The sequence below is a fragment of the Pelophylax lessonae genome (genome assembly GCF_965119305.1).
Source record: "Pelophylax lessonae genome assembly, chromosome: 3".
NCBI lineage: Eukaryota > Metazoa > Chordata > Amphibia > Anura > Ranidae > Pelophylax > Pelophylax lessonae.
Genome location: NC_138770.1, coordinates 618110530 through 618138096, shown reverse-complemented (window position 1 = coordinate 618138096; position 27567 = coordinate 618110530). Strand labels below are relative to the sequence as shown.

At 39.7% G+C, this 27567-nt stretch overlaps 1 protein-coding gene across 1 annotated transcript in view; it reads right to left on the bottom strand.

The window, feature by feature from the left end:
* The window catches only part of USH2A (usherin), a gene marked incomplete at its 5' end in the record, with an annotated part of 1334617 nt that overhangs the window by 1223956 nt on the left and 83094 nt on the right, over window positions 1-27567 (bottom strand). Inside the window, 2 exons of the mRNA XM_082250984.1 lie at window positions 220-283; window positions 8875-9010. Of these exons, the coding sequence (XP_082107110.1) occupies window positions 220-283; window positions 8875-9010 (200 nt within the window). The remainder of the gene's footprint in view (window positions 1-219; window positions 284-8874; window positions 9011-27567) is intronic.

Genomic DNA, 27567 nt, shown 5'->3' with positions numbered 1-27567 from the left:
GAAGTTCTTCTCTACATAAGAACTACATGAGTTTTCTGTACTCTACTTGATAAATTCTGTAAACACTAAGTCAGAATACAACATTTTAATCCAGTGCCACCCCTTCCATCAGCTTATTTTAGTCAGGTGAAAAGGAAGATGAGCAATACTTGATTTATATGGACTAATGAACTTGGAATATGGTCGTAGCTCTTTGTATCTCAGGCTAGCTAATCTTACCTGTTTGTAAGAGCCACAGAAAACAACCGAAAGTCTTGGATTCTTCCAATAAATTGTTCCATACCTAGTAACAATAAAATATATAGTTAATGAGCCTTAATTATTATTTGCTACTTATGTTTACTAATTGTATTTTACACTATATTACCAAAAGTATTGGGATGCCTGCATTTACATGCACATGAACTTTAATGGCATCCCAGTCTTAGTCCGTAGTGTTCAATATTGAGTTGGTCCACCCTTTGCAGCTATAACAACTTCAACTCTTCTGGGAAGGCTGTCCATAAGGTTTAGGAGTGTGTCTATGGGAATATTTGACTATTCTTACAGAAGCGCATTTGTGAGTTCAGGCACTAATGTGGATGAGAAGGCCTGGCTCGCAGTCTCCGCACTAATTCTTACCAAAGGTGTTTTATCGGGTTGAGATCAGGACTCTGTGCTGGCCAGTTAAGTTCCTCCACCCCAAACTTGCTCATCCATGTCTATATGGATCTTGCTTTGTGCACTGGTGTGCAGTCATGTTGGAACAGGAAGGGGCCATCCCCAAACTGTTCCCACAAAGTTGGGAGCATTAAATTGTCCAAAATGTCTTGGTATGCTGATGCCTTAAGAGTTCCCTTCACGGGAGCTAAAGGGCCAGGACCAATCCATGAAAAACAACCCCAAACCATAATTCCCCCTTCACCAAATGATTTGGACCAGTGCACAAAGCAAGGTCCATAAAGACATGGATGAGTGAGTTTGTGGTGGAGGAATTTGACTGGCCTCAACCTGATAAAACACCTTTGGGATGCATTACAGTGGAGACTGCGAGCCAGGCCTTCTTTTCCACATCAGTGCCTGACCTCACAAATGCGCTTCTGGAAGAATGGTCAAACATTCCCATAGGCGCACCCCTAAACCTTGTGGACAGCCTTCCCAGAAGAGTTGAAGCTGCAAAGGGTGGTTCAACTGAATAAGACTGGGATGCCATTAAATGTTGCTTAACTGCAGCAGAAAAAAAAAGGTATACCACCATTCCAGACAGGGCTATGCTGTGTGGCAGAACTGTGAAAATCTCAAAACTGGATGGGCAGAAATATATATCTATTGGTAGGTAAATTAGCTCTTTTATATGTATTGTATCTGTTTGTTTATTTTCCTAGAGTTTATCGTCAACTAAGTACTACTTGTGAGAAAATAATTAACAGGCTTCATAAGTGGTTCTTTCAGAGAATAAAACACTTATTATTTTCAGGTATCCTGGCCCTTGAGCAAAAGTAAGAAATGAGAAGTACAGCCTTGGTCCTAAAAGTATAGTAAGATTCATATATCCTGTGAAAAACATTAAGTATCATCCTTCTATCATCATTGTGATTAGCTAGGTGGTGTGAAGCTGCCTCATTAGGCTGAGGCAATGAGCCAGGCCAAGTGCCACCTTTAATTAGTGAAATGATAGCTACAATGGTTCCTTAAGACACACTGTAAAGATAAAAAGTCAAACTGTAAAGGTACATGTATAGGGAAATCTGATTTCTTGCCAACAAGCAATTGGACCTCAGAGGAGCTCCTTTTGGCCGACATACATGTCCACTACTCAGTGAATTTCCAGACGTCTTCCAATAGTGCCAAGAAGAGTGTAATTCAGGAGTACTGGGGTATCTATTCATCTCTGCCTTGTCAACAGAGTTGCATAGAACATGGGCAAAAATAAATAAAAAATGCTCATATAGTGCAGTACTGTGTATGAGAAATTGATATTAAATCAAAATGTCACAGAAAAACCTAAAGAAATCCGGCAAACACTAATTTGGGGGGTTTCTTCTCCCCTGGTCCTTTTTGTCCATGCAAATCCTTAAAGTGCATCTAAACCGAAGAACAAAAATGCAAAATATTGCTGCTTATCAGTTCTTATATGTGGTGGCTGCATTAACCACTTGCCCACTGGGCACTTTTACCCCCTTCCTGACCAGGCCAATTTTCAGCTTTCATCGCTGTCGCGCTTTGATTGACAATTGCACCGTCATGAAACACTGTGCCCAAACAACATTTTTATCATATTTTTTCACACAAATAGAGCTTTCTTTTGGTGGCATATAAGCACTGCTCGTTTTTTTTGTTAAATAGACAAATACAGACTGAAAATTTTGAACAAAAAAAAAAAGTTTTCATAGTTTGTTGTAAATTTTGCAAACAGGTAATTTTTCTTTTTTACTGATGTGCACTGAAAGGCTGCGCTGATGGGCACTGATGAGGCGGCACTGGTGAGCACTGATGAAGAGGCACTGATCTGTGACACTGAGGTGCTCTGATAGGCGGCACTGATAGGCACAGGCGGGCGGCACTGATGAGCACTGGTAGGGGGCACTGACAGGTGACATAAATGAAGAGGCACTGGTGGGCACTAATTGACAGTAGTAGTGGGGACTAATTGGCAGCAGTGGTGGGCACTGGTAGGTGGCACTGATATGTGACATAGATGAAGAGGCACTAGTGGGCATTAATTGGCAGCAGTGGTGGGCACTGATTGGCAACGGTAGGCACTGATTGGCAACAGTGGTGGGCACTAATTGGCAGCAGTGGTGGGGACTAATTGGCAGCAGTAGTGGGCACTGATTGGTAGCGGTAGGCACTGATTGACAGCAGTGGGCAATAATTGGCAACAGTGGTGGACACTAATTGGCAGCAATGATGGACACAGATTGGCAGCGCTTTTTTTAGAAGCCGATTGTAAGCCTTTTTCTTCTCTCCTTCACACGCTGACAGCGTGAGAAAGAGTGGTGAAGAGAGCCAAGAACCGGCATCTGTTGACAATGTGATCAATTGTAATTGGACACAGCTAAGCTGATCACATGGTAAAGAGCCACTGATTGACTCTTTACCTCAATCTATAGAGGACACTGCAAACACAGAGTGCGCCACACATGCACAGCAGCAGGTGCACGGCAGGCACGATCACAGGAGGCCATGATAAGAATCCTCCCAGATCTGGACGACTGTGCTGTAGCCGTCATTCGGCTATAATGCAGTCGGCAAGTAGCTAAAGCAATTGTAAGATCATTTTTTTAATTACAACAATAAGCATGGTATACTTACTTACGAACCTCCTCCTCTAGACTCCCCGCTCCTTCTCTTCTCCTTGCACCACCATAAAAAAGCCTTTGTCTATGGGGGCGCATATAAGTGGGCAATCCTGAGTCCGGCTGTGTGCATCCATAGACACACACAGAGTAGCTTGGCCTCCCCCCCTTCTCCCTCCCTACAGGGTTTGACTGACAGCAGCAGGAGCCAATGGCTCCCATTGCTCTCAGACAAGCTTGTTAGAGCAGGGAGAGAGGACAGAAGACCTGCAGATGGGCACAGCGCTGTATTGATACAGGACTCAGATAAGTATTTAGGGAGGGAGGATGGAGGATCAGCAACTGGATGGTTGCATTATGGTAAAAAAAAAAAAACCTTTCTGACTTTAGAAACACTTACATTTTTTTCAAGTTTTTTACATTTTATTTTAATCTTGTAATCCTACCAGAATCACTCTTCTTGTCTTAGGGTAACAACAACCCATTGTACTGGAGGAACAGCATTGTCACCTTTGGATAGAAAGTGTTTTATTTTAAGACTACAGAGCACCTTCCATTATGCTTATCTCCATAATATGGTTGGGTGGGTTCTGTAGTCCACAGAGAAAGAACTGTGAGCAGTAAAAATGATGTTAAATAGCAGAAGACATTTTGCAGATGTACTAAGCCTTGGCCATGTGAAATGGCATGATGTTAAAACTACAAATCCTGAAAGCCCCTGATTCCTAAACAGGTGTGATTTTTGCCTTTGACACATAATTGTAGATTTGTTGACAGTAACATTTAACTGAGGCAGACAATTCTTAGGCTCCATTCACACCTGAGTGTTTTCAGGCGTTTTTTGGGCTGTTTTTCAGGCGTTTTTTTGCAGGTGTTTGAAAGCAGACATTGACATCTAACAAAAACACTTGAAATCTGCCAAAAAAGAAGCTCATGTACTTTTTTGAGCTTCAGGCGTTTTTCTTTGGGCCACAAAATGCTCATATGTGAACAGGGGCCATTGAAATTAATGGGATTTTGCTTGTTGGGCGTTTTGAGACATCAGAAATGAGCGTTTTAGGAGCTGAAAAACGCTCAGGTATGAACAGGGCCTATATGTTGTTTATTGAGCTGTTAATGTTAAATTGGCTTAAAAAGTTTCCACTTTTTTGGTCTGTTTAGAGGGAGGTTTGCTGTAGTTAATTGTTATTTACAGTTAGATCCATTTATATTTAGACACAGGTGTAATGATATCCTGCACTGGATATCCTAAAAGCTGTCGCAAGCAACCATTTTGTCACAGCAACCATTTTGTCAGAGCAGCCATGGCAGTTCACAAAAACACTCACTCACACAGCCCCCTCCTCGAGGTTATTAATCCCTGGAATGCAGGGAGTTTTGACTTCAAACAAGCCGTAAAGCCATAACCGAGCAAAGGAGAATAATGGCACATGGGTTGTAAAACAGAGCCATTCAAGAGCTCTGTTAATTGAACACATTTAGACACAAATTCATAACTTTAAACACAAACAAGATATGTCTCTAGAAAGTGTATAGTTAAATGCAAAATAAAATACTGATCAAATTGAGACCATGCATGATCACTCTATCACATATAGAATAGAAGATAGCAATAAGATATTCCCTGTGTAATAATATATTCATGTTTAGTATCTTTTGAAGCCAAATCACATGCTGAATGATAAACTTGCAATTTAAAGAATGTAACCATTACATATTTTGAGATATGAATTATGTTATAAATCTGTCTATACGGGAGGTTCCTTGTTATTGTCGTAAACTTTAGGGCCGCCCATGGCCACTGTGTTTATTGGTCAGGGACCTCTGTTAACACCCCCTGCGGTCTCAGAGAAAAAGAGAGAGGCAGATGGGGTTAGGGAGTTCTCATGGTAACATCAAGAAAGGAACATCTATCAAGTTTGAGAAACGATCACACATACTCAGCTTCTGAACATTGATAACCCAAGGACATTGAATACAAGTATTATTTTTTCTAAATTCTACCTTCTTTTTCTAAATTGCTGAATTATGTCGCTATTACTTTGAAACACTTTTTTCTGTAAATATTTTATTTGCACCAATTTTAACCTTTTTATTATTAAACTTTATTTTGAAAAGTGTTAATCTTGTCCCTAAGCTCTTAATGCAAACTAACAACGAACCTGTCTCTTGAAGAGTGCTGCTGTATAGAATAAATCCTCTGAACATTCCTGTCTGTGGTGACAGGGCGTGTTACAGATGATTATTCTAAAGTCATAATTGGTATTTCTAAAATTATGAGCGTTTGCTGGGCTCACAATAACATAGCGGTGGTGGCAGTGAAAGGGTTAATTGCTTAATTAGCCCGGTGACAATCGCTCTCAGCCTGCTGGCATCTAGATTGTGGTCCCGCAAGCTGGAAAAATCTATGTGCCGGGTGCAGCTGACAGTGACATTGTTACGCAAGTGACGACAGGGTGTGAGATTGGCGGGTCCTTGGTCACGAGTTAGTGAGGAGGGCAGGGATCTGATACCCGCCACCGTCACATATGGCACAATTTTCACTTTTGGCTCTGTATGCCGCCAGAATAAAATGAAAATGAAACAATTCAAATAAATTTGAGGTGCAGCCTTTCACCTTTAATTCAAGGGGTTGAACATAAATATCCAGTACAAATTTTAGAAACTGAAACCATTTTTATACACAGTTCACCCATTTTCAGGGGCTCTAATGTAATTGGACAAATGAATATAAAAATAAATACAATTTTAATTTTTAATATTTTGTTGAGAATCCTTTACTGGCAATGACTGCCTGAAATCTAGAACCCATGAACATTTACCAAAAGACTGGGTTTCCTTCTTTCTGATGCTTTGCCAGACTCTAATTGCAGCTGTCTTCAGTTGTTCTTTGTTTGTGGCCTTTAGTTTTTCTTTCAGCAAGTGAAATGTATGCTCAATAGGGTAAGATCAGATGATCGATTCAGCCATTGCAGAATATTCCACTTCTTTTCTTTCAAAAGTTCCTCGGTTGCTTTTGCAGTGTGTTTTGGATCATTGTCCATCTGTACTGTGAAGCGCCATCCAATCAACTTTGCTGCATTTGGCTGAATCTGGGCTGACAGTATACCTCTAAACACTTCAGAATTCATACAGCTGCTTCTCTCTTCTGTCACATCATCAATAAACACCAATGACCAAGTGCCACTGGAAGCCATGCATGCCCATGCCATCACATAGCCTCCACCATGTTTTACAGATGATGTTGTGTGCTTTGGATAATGAGCTGTTCTAAGCCTTCTACACACCTTTTTCTTGCCGTCATTCTGGTTCAGATTAATCTTAGTTTCATCCGTCCAAAGAATGCTTTTCCAGAACTGGTCTGGCTTTTTTATATGTTTTTTGGCAAAGTCTAATCTGGCTTTTCTATTCTTCAGGCTTATGAATGGTTTGCACCTTGTGGTGAACCCTCTGTATTTGCTCTCGTGAAGTCTTCTCTTGATTGTAGACTTTGACAGTGATATGCCCACCTCTTGGAGAATGTCCTTCACTTGTCTGGACATTGTGAATGGGTTTTTCTTTACCACAGAGAGGATCCTGCGATCATCCACTACTGTTGTCTTCCGTGGATGTCCAGGCCTTTTAATGTTGCTGAGCTCACCAGTGCATACCTCTTTCCTCAGAATGTACCCAAATGTTGATTTGGCCACTCCTAATGTTGCTGCTATCTCTCTGATGGATTTGTTTTGTTTTAGAAGCCTTACAATGGCCTGTTTCACTTACATGGACAGCTCCTTTGAACGCATGTAATGTGATGATGATGTAGGTTCACAGCAATAGATACCAAATGCAAAAACCACCTAGAATCAGCTCTAGACCTTTTACCTGCTAAATTGATGAAGAAATAATGAAGGAGTAGCTCACACCTGGCCATGAAACAGCTTTTGATTTAATTGTCCAATTACTTTTGGTTTCTTGAAAAAGGAGGATGGCTATTCCTAAGAGCTGTAATTCCTAAACCCCTCCTCCGATTTGGATGTACATACCCTCAAATTAAACCTTACAATGTGCACTATAACTATAGCTTGAATATGTTTTGATAAATACCTAAAAAAATGAAAATTGTGCTATATCCAAATACTGATGGACCTAACTGTATGTACTGTTACTTTAAATGTTTTATTTTACTTTTCTTAGTAAAAAAAAAAACAAAAATAAGAGGCTAATGAAGGACTGTTCTTTGGCACAAGAACAAGCTCAGGATGGATAAAATAAACTTGCATCACCCTCAGTGGCCAAATATAAGCCCAATACACCCTTAAAAAAACACCAGAACCCACCTTACCCCATGGCTCCAATGCATTTATTAAAAATGTCAAAATGTATCTCAAGTCACACAATGTTTGTAAAATTAATATTTTCCATTTTACTCATCACTATTCCTGAATGAGTTTTTTGGAAAGTATCTTGGAATGACACTGGTCAACAGAATCTGGGAAATTCCTGGGTCACACATCCTGGGGAAGATGAGAAGCAGCAGACCGAAGTTGGTAACCAAATGTCACCTTAATTAAAAAAGGGATACATGAAGAACATCTTTAGGTTATTATAGAGGTTTAATATTCTACTCATGTAATGGCAGGTACTTTTTCTTTTTTGTCCTGAATTCTTGTTTTGTTTCACAATTAAGTGTTATAAAGTTATGTACACAAAGGTACTAGAAGAAATGCACCTTGGCTTCAGCTTGAAGATGTACTAATTGGTTAAAGAGCACAATTCAGTGGGGATTGGGTTTATTCCTAGTCACTTCCGTATAAAGTAAAAGCTTTGCTAAGTCCACATTGAGATTCCTAACTTTGCCCATACAACAGCCATAAAGATCTCAGCAACACCATTTTGTTTCACTTCCTCTGTTACATGCTCCATCAGAGTAACATTTTTGAAGGCAGGAGTATTGCAACACCATTGCACTCTTACATGTCCTTGGTGGACATACTAGGAACAATATTTAAGCAACTACAATGTTAGGAGGAACTCAAATTAAATTATTTTTGGATGATGAAGGGCCAGGTTTCAGAACTTTACTTCTGTTTCAGACCCAAAGGTGTAGGTATCCACTACCCATAGCATGACAGCAACATACGTTTATATTAGCTTTTCAGCCAAGCCACATACATTGTTGGCCTTAGATCTAAGTCTATTGATATGGGGAAAACACTATATGTGCAGAATACAGAAATGCTGTGTCTGCCACACTATACTGGAGTTTCTATTGCATATAGAGATACACTCTCTATAGTAAGGTCGGAGGCACTAGGCTTAGCTGAAAAGCTGTGCCCAGTCTATGACTAGCAGTAAGAGAATATTTTCCAATGAAGGTGCATACAGCAAGTAGGAACAGGATGGAACCCATTTAAATGCCAGCAAAGATAGAAAAACACATTTTAGGTTGTTAATAATAATAGAAAAAATTGAAAAGCTACAGAAAAAAACGTTATAATTTAAACTCCCTTTTAATGAACTCCATTAAATAAATACAAGTGCTACTTTCTTTTATTCAAGCAAATAGTATTTCTACTGCGGAAGAAGGATGGAATAAAAATAAGCTAAATCATACCATTCATGTTTTGCCCAAGCCGTATATAACTGTCCACATCGTTCTCATAAATGGGATCAGTCAGTATTCTTGAATCAAATGCTGTTAAATCTTCTTCTGGTCCATCAATGAAGAAACTTATTCTGGTGTAATGCACCTACCAAAATAATGTGTACATATTACAACAAAAGTGAGATTTAGGCATGCAGACTAAGAATATTGTGTAGACCGATCTCTTCATACTTTTAGAAGATTGTTTTTAGGAATGCCAGGTAGATATAAAAGACTGAACCAGGTAGATTTATTAACAGAGTCTAGGATGTTCACTTAGTAAAGGAAATTTTCACTTAGCTTAGTAAATGAGATGAGGTTCTTTTGACTTAAAACATCCAATCAGGAGCCGGTACAAATCTTTATATATATATATATATATATATATATATATATATATATATATATATATATATATATATATGCATATATATATATATATATATATATATATATATATATATATATATGCATATATATATATATATATATATATATATATATATCTATCTATCTATATCTATATATATATATATATATATATATATATATATATACACATACATATATATATACGTACATATATACAGAATCTCATAATATCTTATTATACCTTTTCATGTGACAACACTGAAGAAATGACACTTTGCTACAATGTAAAGTAGTGAGTGTACAGCTTGTATAACAGTGTACATTTTTTGCTGTTCCCTCAAAATAACTCAACACACTGCCATTAATGTCTAAACTGGTAGCTACAAGTGAGTACACCCCCAAGTTAAAATTTCCAAATTGGGTCCAAAAGGTCAAATCATTTGTGTGGCCACCATTATTTTCCAGCCCTGCCTTAACCCTCTTGGGCATGGAGTTCACCAGAGCTTCACAGGTTGCCACTGGAGCAAAGTGGCAACCTGTGAAAAGATAAAATAAATTATTTACAAAATGTTAGGGTTGTACTCACTTTTGTGAGATACTGTATATATATATATTTCCTCCAAAAATCATTCAAACAACACCAGCTTACTTCATCAAATTAAGCAAAACATTCCATAACTTGGTTTTTCAGCAAATAACACAATGGCTTACCGCCAGTATACTGGTCCCTTACCTGCGTCGGGGTCCAGGAAAAGGCCACCGGCAGTGTCTCAGTGGCCAGATATTTCACAGTCCTTTCACAACTGTGTCCTCTTTCACACCACACCTCTTGGAGACCTGCTGATAACTTCCTGCCCTTTTCAGCCCTCCCTTTCCGGCTGGTAAACCCTTACAGGCCCGAAGCACCCGTAACCCGGGTTAGAGGCTCTTTTCTACCCAAAAATCAATTGGAGTCTCCGAATTTAAGGTCCTGTATAAGTACTCAACAATCCTGGGAATGCTGCAACAAGTCAGCTTTCCCTTTGTATATCTATCACCCCAGAACCCCTCACTCTGAATGAGTGAGAATCACTTTACCCTTAAAGGTACCACAACCCAAGTAATGGGAACACATACCTGCCTTCCACATCCCTGAAGTTGTATACTATATATATATATATATATATATATATATATATATATATATAGAAAGAAAGTACAACCTTGTATTCAGTTACGTGCCTGGAGTTAGGCTTTAACATTTGATTTATGGGTCCACTTTAATGAAACAGAGACTGCGCTTTCTATGCAAATCTCAGTAGTTTGCTGCATCCAGTTATTTAGAACTGAGCATAATCACTTATGCTGGTCTGAAAGTCTGCTTAATAAACACGCCAGGTAAAACAACAGAATTAGCAATCAATGGCTAGAACACTTTTGTTGCAGTAAAATAAATTTTCTCCAGCAACAAAAGACAATTAGAGGATCGTCATATACTGAAATTCCCCTTTGAAAATCAAAGCGCAGTCATTCAGTGCCGCAGGTATAATGACTGCACCTACGTTTCCTTAAGAAAAGAAAACATGAATTGTCTCCCATTCAAATCCTAAGTGATTGTCATCAGCAGATCTGGAGCTCTGATGAAGGATAAACATCCCGAATGGATTACCTAAAGGGGGTGCAAATTTGCCATTGAGTATCATTACGTTGCTCACAGATTAGCTTCTAAACAACTTTCATGGTTCCGCAGTTTACAATTTCTGCAAATTGCACATTTCCCCAAACCATTAGAAGACAGAAACTCGCCACTTTAAGGAATGAAAAATTAAATGCTCGAGTTATTATGCATTGCTCACAAACATTTGTTTAGTAGGTCACCCCCCTCTCCATTTTTTTCCCTGTTTTTCATATTTCACTATCTCCATGCATGAATTTCATTACAAAAGCTTTTAAAAATAACAAGTGCGGATGGAATTGTGTTTTCAGTAATATTATTAAATATATATATTTTTTACAGCCTGTTACTGTCATTCAGTTCCCGACTGTTATCATTATAAAAGATACAGCCATCCCAGTGCGTTATTTGTAACATTATCTCATGTTTTACAACATCTCTGCGCAACGAAGAGACGTGCTGTATGAAATATAACTCAGAGAGAAACTTCTTGTTGGCGTTAATGTATAAAAAGGGAATGTGGTTCCATCTCTACTGTCTTTACCCAGCCAAATCCTGACGAACAGCCAATTTCTTTTATCACATTAACACAGCCATGAGGGAAACACATTTGTTCAAGTCAACTACACTAAAGATACCATTACCAATGCAGCATATACATGTTTTATATCAGCTGTATTCTCAGAGTATGAGGGAGCAAACAATATATTAAGACTACACTGACAGTTTATTTAAGAAAAGAAAATTGTCTCTGCAGAGGGACAGAAGTTAGCAATGTATAGCTAAAGCTCGGTGTCACCAATCTAATAAAGGTAATAATTCTTAAGAAGCTTTCTTTATAGCGGGAAACACTCTTGCGATAGTCCTGTCATATCATTCAAAATAAAAATGTTCTTTTATAAGTTTAACTATACCTTTATTTCTAAGTGGAAATTCAATTTATTTTTTTATATTTTTTGCTGTTTTATTTTGTGTTTCTTTTCACCATTCTATATCTTTTTTTTTTATATATATAATTTTTCCTTTTCTTTTTTATTTGCAATCCTATTTGTTTAGAAATCTTATTTCAAAATTGATTCTTCCTTTTCTGTCATATTTTCTTGTTTACAAATATTTTAACTTGTTTCTTATTTCTACTTTTCTTTTTGCTACTTTTCAATATATTTTTTCTTTTTTTTTTTTATGGGTTTATGTATACATATATTTTTTTTTGCCCTTTTAAAGAAGTATAATTCCCCCTTTGTTTATATTTGTCTTTCTTTGTGCTATATTTTATTTCTGTTTTACAATTTTTATCTTTTATTTCTGTTTTTTTCTGTTAAATAACGGTTTAATTTTGTCTATTTTATATTTGTTTTATGTGCTATATTTTATTTCTGGGGTTTATTTTTTATTTATTTTTTTTAGAATTCATGACACAATGCCCCCCAATTATGACTCAACAGCTTCCTTACAGTTTGGCATTAAGCTCATTTATAACACGGACAGAAAGGTTGACTGTTGGGATTCCTTAAAAAGAAAAAAATTATAAAATGTTCTTTATGTTGCTATGAAAAGCTTCAGCACAAGATCAATTGGAAAATGTACAGTGGTGTTGGTGGAAACATTTATATTAATGATTGTAACCAAGGAAGGTTAGACTGCTCAATAATTTTTCTTGAGAGATGAACAATGGAATGTAAGAGATTGCCTGCAATAGCTATTCACAATGGCTGTCCAGTGAACACATGAAGTTATAATTTGTAATCATCACCAGTTTTGATATCATTGACAACTGTAAAGATTAGATATGGTCTATGTTTGTAAAAGCCAGCTGCAAATAAATGTAACACTGTGAGCATATATATATATATATATATATATATATATAGGTATATTTTTTGACAAAACAATACAGGCTTCTAAAGGTAATTCACAAAACAGTGATTTCTAATGCTCTTAAAGTTCACTGTTAGCAGTGAATTTTTGCTATTGCCAAGGCATGATCTCAAGCTCATGCTCTTGGAGAAGCAGCCAATGGTGCATCTGTCTTACAAAGATCTCACTCTATGCAGCTTAATGAACGTATCAACTTGATGTATCGTGATGGAAAATGACACACATGGCTGCAGGGAAAGGAATTTTTTGGGGGGACAAAGAAAGGGGGTGTTAGGGATGTATATGTCAATAAAATATTTTAGTGCCAGTTTTGCAATTTATTTGAGACCAGGAGCCAAATAACTCCCTCCCCCACCCCACTTTTGATTTATACTTCACCTTTATATAATCTATGTTATTAAAAAAATTATTTATCTGCCCTGCAGAACATTATCTTCTGTCCCTCCATTGTGTTGGCAGTGTATTCCAGTGCCTAGGCATTTGGCCATGTGATACTTTAACAGGGTTGGCCAGTCAGAGATATTGTGTGAACTCTGATCCTCCCAATCTGCAGAGATATTATTACTACATGCCTAAGCATGTCAAGTACCTTACAAAGGAGGCAGGGCCTCCGAAACATATTGTATATGCCCCTACACCCCTGTGGCTTGTCACTCTATCTAAAGGAGACACTGTTACCATGTCTGACTCTCTCAATGGCTTTGACAATCCGTGCATGACAGCCAGTTCTGCCAACCGGACAGCCACGGCGGCCACATAAGCTTTCTCACCTGACACAGTCATCTGCTTACCTAGATGTCAATTTTTTATTATTATTTTAAATAAATGACTTATGCTTCCATTGATGTTTGGGCTGTGGCTCCCCTTCTATTTTTGTACATGTCCCGATGACCTTCCTTGGTCTGATGAGCCCTGCTGCACCATGAATGGAGCCTGAACCCATCAATCCCTCCCTAATCACATCCATCCTGGTGATCTTGCCTGCCATTGTCTCAATACAAGGCTACTGTCCTTTGAATCCCTTTTTGGTTCTTTTCACTGGAATCCAGACCCCATGGAGCACTGTGGGTAGATCTTCCCCCACAGACCCAAGTACTTTGTTTTTAATCTTCTTCTAACAATTTCATGTGTTTGAACAATTGAGAGCAGAAAGACTTGTTTTTTTTTGTATTTATACAGAGTTGGCCAACCTTTGTGGCTATAAAAGCCTCCACTCTTCTGGGAAGACTTTGTACAAGGGTGGTGTCCGTGGTAATTTAGATAAATCATCACAGAAGGGTTCAGTAGGGTTAAAGCCAGGGCTCTGTGAAACCCATTTATGTTCCCCTACACAAAAATAATGTTTTTATGTAGCTGAATTTGTACACGGGGATCTAATCATGCTAAACAGAAGAGGGCTTTCCCCAAACTCTTGCCACAAGGGTGGAAGTACACAGTTGTCTAAAAGATCTACACATTTTTAGCCATATGGTGTGTTTAGGTGGTCGGGATGGTGAGGAAGTGGAGGAGAAAAGGTCTCCTTCAAGCTTTGAGTCATGGCATCTCCTATTCTTTTTTGGTAGAACCTCCTTATGGCCATTGCAACAATATGCTTACAAAACATAAAGAAATAAAGATAAAAGATCAGCGCAAAACTCCTAATACCAGCAACCAGCAATAAAAGGTACACCAGTCCTCAAATATAAAGTCAAAAGCTAACGGTGCAGTCACAGTCCGGGCGGATATGATGTCACGGAGCACAGTTAAGATGGCTGTGAGGGCGGAAGTGAGGCTCTGCCAATGATATTTAAAGATCTAGGGGAAATAGAATCAGTGCACAGGAGCCCTTGGAAAAATGACTGTAGCTGGAAACATGTCGGGCAAAGCCGCCCACTGATGAACTGTGACTGCACCGTTAGCTGGGAGTAGCAGAGTGTTTTTCAATGTGAGTGGCTATTACTTTGTGCTGTTTGTGCTTTTACTATTGAATAAATATCGTTTCCATTTTACTTTGCATTGATGATTATTGACCTCTGAGAGATTGGGAGAAGACCCTGTGGTGCTGGCTTGCTGTATCCTCCAAGTGCATGTGAATCATCCCAGCAAACCTGTATTGTTACAAACAAGTGATTGTTTTAGCTTTGGTGAGTGTGCACTGCATGAGGGGTGGAGGAAGTGTGTACACATCATACGGCATTAACCCTGCACTGGTGGAACCCTCCCCATATGTGTGTTTTTCACTAATTGTGATGTACTGCACCATGATCTTTTCCCTTTCATCTCTTTGCATATACGGATTCTACATCTGAGGACTATATGCTTGATTAACATCAGACGGATTCTTTATTGGAGGTGTTTCTATTTGACATATCCTTTGTTCCTGGGACTGATGGACTTTTTTACTTAAAATTTCACTAAGCGCTGCAAAATCCTATTAAATACCTACGCATGTATTTTAAAAGGCAAATAATTAAAATTTGTTGGATTGATAATGTGTAATGGATAATATATAGTAATCTTCAATGTCCTAAGCTGCGCTAAAATCCCCTACCACAACCATATGTGAATATGTGCATATATAGAAATTGAAAAGAAAGAAATAGAAAATAAAGAAATAGTTCACGTGTCAGAAAGTTCTCTTTATCAAAAACCATAACTCTACGCATTTTTGCCCCGAAACACATAGTTTATGATGAAACGTGTAGGAATGACATCACTACGTTTCCTACGTTCCCAAAAGTGCAAGTTTTTGGACTGTTTGCGGGCGAAAGGAGATGATATTGTACAATTTTTAACAGTTTTGATGTAGGTGCATCTCTATTTAAATACATTTTGTTCAATACAATCTTACACTATGTGGGGTGTCTGCCTTCATATCCCTATATATATGCTGTGGGAATGGTGAGGTGGGGACCATCCTCCAAAGATCTTCTTGGTTATCCTGAGGATTGGGCCAAAGGAAGGTGCTTCTACAGTATTTACGTTGTCTGCAACTTTTGTATTTTCATAACTGCTTGCCATGCTTTTATATGTATGAACTTATTTTTTCAATAAAATTAATTTTGTATTATACTATACTATTGTATTTTCACTAGAGTGCATGAAAAGTCCCACCATAGGGGAACCCCCTTTTTCTGCATTTGTCCTCAATGCTATGTCAATGGGCCCTTTGTGACCTTTTGGTCACATAGCTGGTAAGCCTGCATTTTTACCATTGAGGTGGTTGCCTTTAACACACAGACTCTCCTAATCCAATGGTGCTGGAGGATCATCTCTGATGCTGTGTCTCATTGTTGGTTTCTAATAAATAGGACTTTTTCACACGTGGACTATTTCTTTACTTTTCAATTTCTATTTTCCTTCATATACAGTACAGTGGGGATCGAAAGTTTGGGCACCCCAGGTAAAAATTTGTATTAATGTGCATAAAGAAGCCAAGGAAAGATGGAAAAATTTGCGAAAGGCATCAAATTACAGATTAGACTTATAATATGTCAACAAAAGTTAGATTTTATTTCCATCATTGACACTTTCAAAATTACAGAAAACAAAAAAATGGCGTCTGCAAAAGTTTGGGCACTCTGCAGAATTTATAGCATGCACTGCCCCCTTTGTAAGGCTGAGACCTGCCAGTGTCATGAATTGGTCTCAATCATCATCTGGAAAGACCAGGTGATGTCAATCTCAAAGGTTTTAAATGCCCAGACTCATCTGACCTTGCCCCAACAATCAGCACCATGGGATCTTCTAAGCAGTTGTCTAGAAAACTGAAACTGAAAATAGTTGACGCTCACAAAGCTGGAGAAGGCTATAAGAAGATAGCAAAGCGTTTTCAGATGTCAAAATCCTCTGTTTGGAATGTAATTAAGAAATGGCAGTCATCAGGAACAGTGGAAGTTAAAGCAAGATCTGGAAGACCAAGAAAAATATCAGATAGAACAGCTCGCAGGATTGTGAGAAAAACAATTCAAAACCCACGTTTGACTGCACAATCCCTCCAGAAAGATCTGGCAGACACTGGAGTTGTGGTACACTATTCCACTATAAAGAGATACTTGTACAAATATGGTCTTCATGGAAGAGTGATCAGAAGAAAACCTCTTCCAAGTCCTCACCACAAAAATCAGCGTTTGAACTTTGCAAATGAACATAGAGACAAGCCTGATGCATTTTGGAAACAAGTTCTGTGGACCGATGAGGTTAAAATTGAACTTTTTGGCCGGAATGAGCAAAGGTATGTTTGGAGAAGAAGGGGCACAGAATTTAATGAAAATAACCTCTGTCCAACTGTTAAGCATGGGGGTGGATCAATCATGCTTTGGGGTTGTATTGAAGCCAGTGGCACAGGGAACATCTCACGAGTAGAAGGAAAAATGGATTCAATAAAATTTCAGCAAATTTTGGATGGTAACTTGATGCCATCTGTGAAAAAGCTGAAGTTAAAGAGAGGATGGCTTCTACAAATGGATAATGATCCTAAACACACCTTGAAAATCCACGGGGGATTACATCAAGAGGCGTAAACTGAAGGTTTTGCCATGGCCTTCCCTATCTCCTGACCTCAACATAATTGAAAATCTATGGATAGACCTTAAAAGAGAAGTGCGTGACAGACAGCCCATAAATCTCAAAGAACTGGAAGACTTTTGTAAGGAAGAATGGGCAAAGATACCTCAAACAAGAATTGAAAGACTCTTGGCTGGCTACAAAAAGCGTTTACAAGCTGTGATACTTTCCAAAGGGGGCAGTACAAGATATTAACTCTGCAGGGTGCCCAAACTTTTGCAGACACCATTTTTTTGTTTTCTGTTATTTTGAAAGTGTAAATGATGGGAATAAAATCTAACTTTTGTTGACATATTATAAGAATGTCTAATCTGTAATTTGATGCCTTTTGGAGATTTTTCGATCTTTCCTTGGCTTCTTTATGCACATTAATACAAATTTTTACCTGGGGTGCCCAAACTTTCGATACCCACTGTATATGCTATATGGACATATTCACGTATATGTTAATGGTAGGTGATTTTAGCGCAGCTCAAGACATTTAAGATTACTACTTACTGTGAAGAATATCCCATAGTAGAGCTACAGATTTTATATAATTTATATTGCTTATTTTTTTGTGAGTTTTTAGGTTTCACATAAGCATGGTTTCTTTCCTATTGATAATTTACAGTATAAAGACTGCTATGCTATATCTTAATTTCTTATTTATTAATACTCTATATGCTATAGATCTACATGTGTAGTACACAACATTTTTTTATATTACAGCCTTCAATCCTACCTGTTATTTTGTAAAAAAACACTCTCACATTAGGCTGCAGTCAAACACTAGATTTTTACTAGTAATTACCTGTTTAGATAAAATCTATTAAACCTTTACAACATTACATAGTTAAAGCATAAAGTGAAGAAAAATATACTAATAGCTATATTTTTCTGCGCCCTTCTTTTCAGCTCATGCAGCTATAAGAGGCATGCAAATCAGCAGTTTTGACTTTGATGGCTGGATACTTGTTCCTGGTCAATGACTATGCAATTACAGAAGCCAGAAGCAGCCGAGCAACTACCATTTTAGGGGGCAGGTCAGCAATGTCAGCCTACAATATAGCTTTCCTTTAAAGAGGCTCTGTGCCATAAAAGAGTCAGAGGACCAATGACTAATCAACTGTATTGCCTGTGGTCTCCCATTAATCTGATGTCTTCCCCCATTACTGATTTACCATGCCTTGCTCTACACCTCATCTTTGTGTAAGGGTAGTCATCTTGGCAGAGACAGGGCTTTGTTTCCTCATGTCAGAGCCACCCCCCCCTGGTGATCTGATGACTGGTGGGGTAATGATCAAGAAGCAGTAGGAGAGGTGAATAAAGCACAGATCCACAGAAATTAACGCAATCAGGGAGATCCCTGCACGTCACTGTCCTCAGATACAACTTCTTCACCAGCATAAATCTCATTGCAAATATCATTAAACTAGCAGTCAAAGCTGCAGTGACTCACACTGCAGGTATACAGCTTGGATGCTCCCCCCAATGGCTGGTGAGCTGATGACTGGTGGAGTATGATCAAGAAGCAGCAAGAGGGGTCGGAAATTGCTTCCCCATGTCAGATCTGCCCCCTCTCCCCCCCGATGGCTGGTGAGCTGATGACTGGCGGAGTATGATCAAGAAGCAGCAGGAAAGGTGGGGAATTGTTTTCCCATGTCAGAGCTGCCACCCCGATGGCTGGTGAGCTGATGACTGGCAGGGTATGATCAAAAAGCAGCAGGAGAGGTGATCCACAGATCCACAGAATGGAAGAAATAATAAGAATAAGAGAGATCCTTGCACTTGCACTGTCCTCAGGTACAACTTTCTAACCAGCAATGTATTTCATTGTCACAACAATGCATTTGATTACAAATATCATTAGACTAGCAGTTGAAGACAGCAGTGTCTTAGAAGATTTCACAATTAAGGTATACAGCTATGAGGCTCAAGAGACAGAAGTGCCTAGGCACAGAAAGTGCTCTGCTATTTTTCGGGGAAAATTCTACACAAAAAGTTGATTTTCTTTCAGGGTGATGCCTAATCACGCTTACCATTGCAAGAATGTTGCCTATAGCATAGCATATCTTATACTTTTGAGTTCAGGTCAATGTTAAACTCAACATGGCACTAGCTAGAAAAGCCAAACAGATTCCATGTACTATGTGATAAAACGGAGTTACTCCCATGGGATGACCCGGCTTTATTATTACGTAAAGAGCTGAGCCAACAAGTACTCCATCATTATCTTAAAGCCCAAGTCATTTGTAACTTTGTTTAATACAGCATTAATAATACACAAGACAGCAGTGCCTTCTGCTGATGGGGCTCTCCGTCTTAAAGGACAAGTTTTCACACGACAGTTAAACAGTTATGATGTGAAGGCGTTTCATTAAATCATAAGTACCTTAACCTTTTCTTGAAAGAACTGTAGGATTTAAAGATTTATAAATAATTTTTTGCCTGAACTAGGAAATGACTCATATTTGACAAGTATTGAAATGATAATGCTGATTTCAATAGGCATTCTAAGAGCATCCTATCCTCCAGAGAATAATATGGTAGCGAGTTCCCCTTTGCATTTTGATTTTAAACTTTCTTCCTGAAGCTTTTAACAGGCTGCTGTCTGCCAAACTGTGGCTCTATAACACTGATACGACCAGGCAAAATAAAGGCTACCAAAAAGATTATGTTTTATAATTGTAGACAGCCAGGCAAGAAAAGCCACATCAATCTGACATATCCCAGAAAACTTCTAAAACAGCTTGTGTTTAATCAGTTTTGTGCCTTTTTTCAGTGGAAATTCATTAAGCCCTACCTAATTTTCTTAACTAGAACCTGCATATTTCACCGACAACCCCCAAATCTTACATTCACAGTCACCGTGTTATAATTAATAGTTAATGTATAACGTACTTCAGTGATGAAGACGCTTTGAAAAGGTGGCTTAAAACACGGGATGCATAATTAATGAATGCAATTAGAGGGAAGAGTACTAATAATCAATTGAACTATAGTCAGAAAAAAAAGACTCTTTTAGATCAACAGTGGGTGAATCCTTAAATATGCTTCAGCATCGATTTTACCAGAACAGCTATTTTCTCTAAAGATTTCAAATAAATTCAACTTCACAGAATCTACAGTTTACGAATGCTGATGCGCCTGTATTATCACAGTCTCTCTGTCCAATGTCTTGCACAGTAGTCAAACTACTTCCAACAAACACCAAAAACACCATACCTAAATTCATTATATATTATAAAAATTGAGTGGGGAGTTAGTATCTGTATATACAGTTCTGGCACGATCTCCTAAAAATTCAATAAATATATAAATATGTCAAGTCTGACAGGATAGGGGAGATGGTGGGAAAAGGGGAAACCCCAAAAAGGGGGGGGGGGGGGGAATAGGGGCAAATCCCAGCAGACGAGGAAAATGGGATTTTAATGTGCCCATGATACTGAAGAGAAATGGGTCTAAAAAGTATAATGTCTGTTTTTAATATTTTTTTTGTTTCAATAAAACGTATAAAGTGCAACATATCAATGGTGTTTCCACATAGCGTAACACATCCTGCCGTGCGGTGGATCGATGAGTTTCGCCCACAACATGAGCTTTCTCAGGATCCAGATATGTTATAGAGTTTTCAAAATATACACCTTATAATATGCAAACAACATATCATAAATGTCAATACAATAAAATAGTCAATACATAAAGGTACTGTATATACATATAATCTTATTAATATATAATAATGTACAGATTACATATTCATATACATCAGCGATAGGAGAAGCAAATGAGGAGCAAACAACCAGTGGAAAGAAGAAAAAAAAGAAGGCAGGGGGAAGGGAGACAAAAAGGAGGGAGGAGGTAAAAAGGGGGGGGGGGAGAGGAAAGAAAATGAAGGGGGAGGGGAAAGATGGAAGGGGAAGGGAAGGGAAGCAAAAAAAGGGGGGAGGATAAAAGATTATAAGAATAGTGTGAGGGACCAAAATGGAAATGACCATTGGGGGATAGAAGATAATGAAGAATGAGAAAGGCAAAACAAGAAAACATCCTTACCCTCAATAAAATCAAATAAATGAATGTCTCAAACCAATGCAAAGAGGTCTTGAATAATGAGCTGGAAATTGGCTATTGGGTCTGGGAAAATTTTATTCCTGTGATAGAATAAATATCTATAGATCCAACAAACTCAATAAAAGAAAAGTTGAAGAAGTGGCAACGTAGCCACCAAAGCTAATGGATTCAATAATATATAAAGACCCAAATAGTGCTAAAAGTGCAAATCATAATAAAGTGGACTATGAAAACCAAAATAAGAGTGGTGATGAAAGCAAAACAAATATTGAGTGTATTACATAGCATCCATAGACAGAGAAACCCATGTGGGATATTTAATAAAATCCCATGGGACAAAGTATATATAACTTACCCATGGAAGGATAGTTCCATCAAACATTTAGCAAAAGTAACCCCTCAAGCCAAAAACCTATATTTTAAACACCACATGGACCAAGGGTCTGTATCCAATATGAAAAGATCCCTGTATAGCAGAATTAAAATAAGTGTATTCGTAAATACACAGACTACATACATAACAGCAAAAAACACAGAATCAAAATCAAATAGGGGACAACATCCCCATCCAAATGTACCGTATCGGAATGTGATCAGTCTTCATCTGCCCATGCCTCAAAGAACCAGCCTGCTCTATGCATCGCCAGGAAGGCCAATATATATACAGAACATTTGGCCAATCCTTCCCCCACAAAGTCACCCACCCCCCACGTCTCTCTGTGTGTGCCGCCAAACACGGACTGCACGTAGAGAGAAGTTCCTTCGACAGATAGTCGCACTTCCGGTGGAGACCGGAAGTGACACATATACCCAAGGAGAAACCGGAAACAAAATAAAGTATGAGTTGTAGGCATGTAAGCCCGGCCACCCAGATGGACAACCAAACCAAAGACACAACAACGCCTAAATAGATAGAAAACACATAAAAAGCAATAAATACAGAAATCGGCCCCAAAACCAGCCAAAAATACTATACCTCAAATTAAACCCCATTGCCACAAGGGTAAAAAATCATGACAATGGTCAGCACTCAGCTCCAATTGATGTCCCACACATAAAATGAAAAAAAAAAAAAAAAATGATAGAACATAAATATAAAAAAAAATAAGAATTAAAAAAAAAAAGGGAAAGATTAATTGTTTTCCTTTTTCTTTATTGCATATCCTAGAGAAGGCTTACCTGTAGGTACAATTAATATCTCCTAAACCTGCACGGTTTAGGAGATATTTGCGCTGCATGCAGCCGCTGACGCAAGCGGCGCATGCGCTCTGAAGGAAAATCACGCGCATGCGCGGGAGTGACGTCATTGCGGCTCCGGCCAATCACATCGCCGGAGCCGCCGAACCCGGAAGAGACGCCGAGGGAACATGTCCGCTCCCACAGCGGTGTCCGGGGGTCCGTGTCGGGGCTTCGTTCTAAGTTAAGTTTTTCATAATGAGCTAGTATGCTGAGCAGGTACATCTCATCAGGTATACCACATCCACTGTCTGACATGAAACAAAGTGTAAAGGAGAGATTTTTTTGCCATTCGGAAATATTAGGGAGGATTTATCGGTTATATAAGAACAATAGCCTCGGTTACCAGATGGTAAAGTACCCAGATGTGACTGAGATCTGTGCGGAGTGGTGAGCAGAGGAATGTGAATGTGATTACAAGCGCTTTTGATTTTACATTTTGTAAGTGTTGTTTATATGGGGCTTTTAATAAACTTTGTTCAAACGGAGAGCACTATGTAGTCTGCCTTTGTACTTGCATGAGGTTAGCAGAGCAGTAAGAGAAGCTTGCAGAGAAGCAGATGCCAGGAGAGGAGATCATAGCAGGAGATTTCAGGAGTGTCTATATACAAAGCTGATTGATCTCATCTGTGAGGTGAGCATGTTTTCCAGCCAGTGGTGGTGTGCACTTTTTGGTGTCATTAGGTGATTGAAGAACATTGCGGTGGATCACTCTTTATATAGCATTTTTTTTTTTTTTTTTTTACATGTGGACTTTTTGTTTTTTGGGTGGTAGTTTTTATGTATTGTTGATTTAAAAGGAGTTTGATTGAAGATCCACAGATTTATATTATTTATTCTATTACTTTTTATGGTGATTTTTGGTTGCGCTGCACTGTAAGAATATTTATATGTTATTTGCGTGGTTGAATCACTAGGAATGTTCACCAGCAATTTTATATCATTAAGGAGTATACTGAAATATTGACACAGTATTTGGGTAGTGAAGGGTAGCGCTGATTGTATCTCACATACCGTCATACAGTTAAATGCTCTGCCATCTAGAATTCCCAACCGAACCATCCCTTTCTTCAAATTTCTACAGGTTAGACACTTCCTGAACAGCTCCGAACCTCCATCGATATGGTGCAGAGATCGCACCCCCTTTGAAGCACTTTGCTCCAGATCGGAGCCCAAAAGACATTTAATATCTGATCTTTATTCACTCATGTTCTCCAATCGCAATCCCAAAGTGAACAAAACCAGCCAATGCTGGGAAGGTGAATTGGCTCTATTCGTAAAGGGTCGACGAATGTTTCTGCACTAGAAAACCGATTTAAATCTACTCAAGATGGTATAGGGCCCCAGATAAGCTACACAAATACCTCCCCACTGTTTCCCTGCTATGTTGGAGGTGTAACACAGCACCTGGCTCTTTACTCCACATCTGGTGGGAATGCTTGCTGATACAACCCTTCTGGAAAGATGCTCACCACCTTACCACAAAAATAACAACCTACTCATCAGATTACTCTCCTGCACAATATCTCCTACATCACACGTCCCTACCTCAATCCACCTAGAAAAGGTCTTTCATTCTCCATCCTATCAACGCAGCCAACATGTGCATTCCCCTTCCATGGAAGGATAACACCCAGGGGAGGACTGGCAACTTTTGGCCCAGGGGGCTAATACAACCCAGAGGCCCATTGTGCAGCGACTCGGCTACCATCCCAGACATTACAAAGCAAACAAATAATAGTGAGGATCTTACCTCACTGATCAGGTGCTAATTAGCCAGCTGAAGCCTCGACCTCTGGGTCTCTTCCCTCCTGCGGAGCTACATAGGATGCTGGGAGGAAATGATAGGGGGGGTATCACTTCCCCTCTGCCAGCACCATTGCTGACCTAGCCAGCTGACCCCACCGGGAAAAAAATTAGTGGATAGTCATGTGCACTGCTTCAGTATTACTGAAGGCCAGTGTTGCCAACCTACCAAAGTGAAATTTATGGACATGATACCCAAAATTTACTGACACACACAAGTCCTTACTGACATTTCAAAAAGTTACAAAATCACACTTTTAAGCGGAAATTTTAGTATTTAAGCTACAAACAAGTATCTTATGCAATTAGCAATGTGATTTAAAGTAGATTTGAAGGCAAAATACATGTCTTATTTTCATTATAGTAAGGGTGGTTATAAGTTATAAGCCATCTGTTTTTTTGTCACCTATGTTAAACTGGTGAGATGTCCCCTTAATTTCGGTGCCGAGAGAGAGAGACACCACTCCACACTGCCCGCACAGAGAGCGAGACACCACTCCACACTGCCCACACAGAGAGCGAGACACCACTCCACACTGCCCGCTCAGATCGCTCCACACTGCTCCACCCTGCACGCACAGAGAGCGAGACATCGCTCCACACTGCCCGCACAGAGAGCGAGACACCGCTTCGTACTGCCCGCACAGAGAGCGAGACACCGCTCCACACTGCCCGCACAGAGAGCGAGACACCGCTGCACACTGCCCGCACAGAGAGTGAGACATCGTTCCACACTGCCCGCACAGAGAGCGAGACACAGCTCCACACTGCCCGCACAGAGAGAGACACCGCTCCACACTGCCCGCACAGAGAGAGACACCGCTCCACACTGCCCACACAGAGAGAGAGAGAGAGAGACACTGCTCCACACTGCCCGCACAGAGAACAAGACACCGCACCACACTGCCCGCACAGAGAGAGACACCGCTCCACACTGCCCGCACAGAGAGAGACACCGCACCACACTGCCCGCACAGAGAGAGACACCGCTCCACACTGCCCGCACAGAGAGTGAGAAAGAGACACCACTCCACACTGCCCGCACAGAGAGAGACACCGCTCCACACTGCCCACAGGGAGACACTGCTCCACACTGCCCGCAGGGAGACACTGATCCACACTGCCCGCAGGGAGACACCGCTCCACACTGCCCGCAGGGAGACACCGCTCCACACTGCCCGCAGGGAGAGACTGCTCCACACTGCCTGCAGGGAGAGGGAGAGACCTTTCCCCAAGAAAATTGTTTGATTCCTGCATCAACATAATAAAGCCTGGTACACACCACTAGTTTTTTTTCCTTCAACCCAGCAAATTGAACAAAAAAAATCTGTCAGCTCCGGTCAGCCGCTGTACTAACTATCCAATGTTAGTACAGTGATCTCCCCTGCTGTTCCTTTGTGTTCCAACAGGAGGACTGCCCCCCCCGCCAGATCACTCCGGTCAGTGCTCTCAGCCATTGGAGGAGAGCGCTGATCGGGAGCTTGTTGGCTTCTGGTTTTGCAGCATGCTCGTCTGACAGAGGCCAGCCAAAAAGTCAGCTTCTGTCGGACCAGCTGCCTTACACATTCTATTCAATAAGGTGAAAACCCTTTTTTGCTGCAGTTGCCCCCAGAGCCCCTCCTTTTTCTTAGCTGAGCCAATCCAGTGATGTGCACGAGCCCAGTGGATCCAGCCGCTGTCTCTGTCCTCTTTGGATAGATTGATAGCAGCGGAAACCATTGGCTCCTGCTGCTGTCAATCAAATCCAGTGACATGGGAGCGGGGAGCAGGGCCGAGTCCCACTGTCTGTGTCAATGGATGCAGCAGTGGGACTTGGGAGCGCGCCTGCACGATGTGCCCCCATGAAAAGCGTCTCTCCATGGTGGCACCCGATGAAGCAGCGCCGGTGGAGCACCCCAGAAGAGGACGATCTGGGCTGTTCTGTGCAAAACTATTACGGGAGCAGGTAAGTATAACATGTTTGTTATTTTTTTATTAAAAACAATTCAAACCTTTACAACCCCTTTAACAAAATCCCCAAATCTTCTGTTACTGTATGTGCTCCACTTAGGTGTAGAATATCACTTTGAACTCCACCTTATATCCAAAACTTTCTTTATGTATTATATGTGCAAAATATAAGGCAAGAGCACATGTAATACCTACAGAAAATTATGGAAATAAGGTGGAGTTGTACGTGAACCATGTCATTGCCTGGGGAGGTTAACATTTAGGAGGTTAAAACAGGCAGTGAGGAAATGTGATATCCCCTCCTCACTGCCTGTCAAATGCCTCTGAAAAGTGACCTGAGCATGGATCTTTTTAGTAGAGTGGCAGTGCCTGCTGCAAATGCATACAATCCTTTGGGTTCACACGGTGCGCTGTAGTTTGGCTGCAGTGCTGGTGTACTCACAGTTTTCCTTAGCTGCAGTCCCATAGACTTATTTTAGGTTGTGCGTTTTTCCTGTTGTTCTTTTTATGAAGTGCATCAAAGTTGCAGCTCTTTTTGTTAATTTTAACCACTTAAGGACAGTTTTACCCCCTTAATGTCCAGGCCATTTTTTGCGATACGGCACTGCGCTATTTTACCTGACAATTGCGTGGTCGTGCGGCGCAGTACCCAAAAAAAAGTTTATGTCCTTTTTTTCCCCACAAATAGAGCTTTCATTTGGTGGTATTTGATCACCTCTGCTGGGTTTTTTTTTTTTTTTTTTTTTGCGCTATAAACTCACAAAAAAGAACAACCATTCTGAAAAAAAAAAAAACAATAATTTTTACTTTCTGCTGTAAAACATTCCCAGAAAAAAATTTTTAAAAAATCAAATTTTTTCATCATTTTAGGCCAATTTGTATTCTGCTACATATTTTTGTTAAAAACAATCCCAATAAGTGTATATTGATTAGTTTATGCAACAGTTATCACATCTACAAACTAGGGGAATGATTTGTCATTTTTATTTATTTTAGTATTTTTTTACTAGTAATGGCGGTGATCTTCAATTTTTAGCGGGACTGTGACATTGCGGCTGACAGATCGGACCCCTAACTGACATTTTTGACACTTTTGTCACTTTTGTAAAAATATGCACTGTTACTGTAATAATTACACTGGCAGGGAAGGGGTTAACACCAGGGGCAAT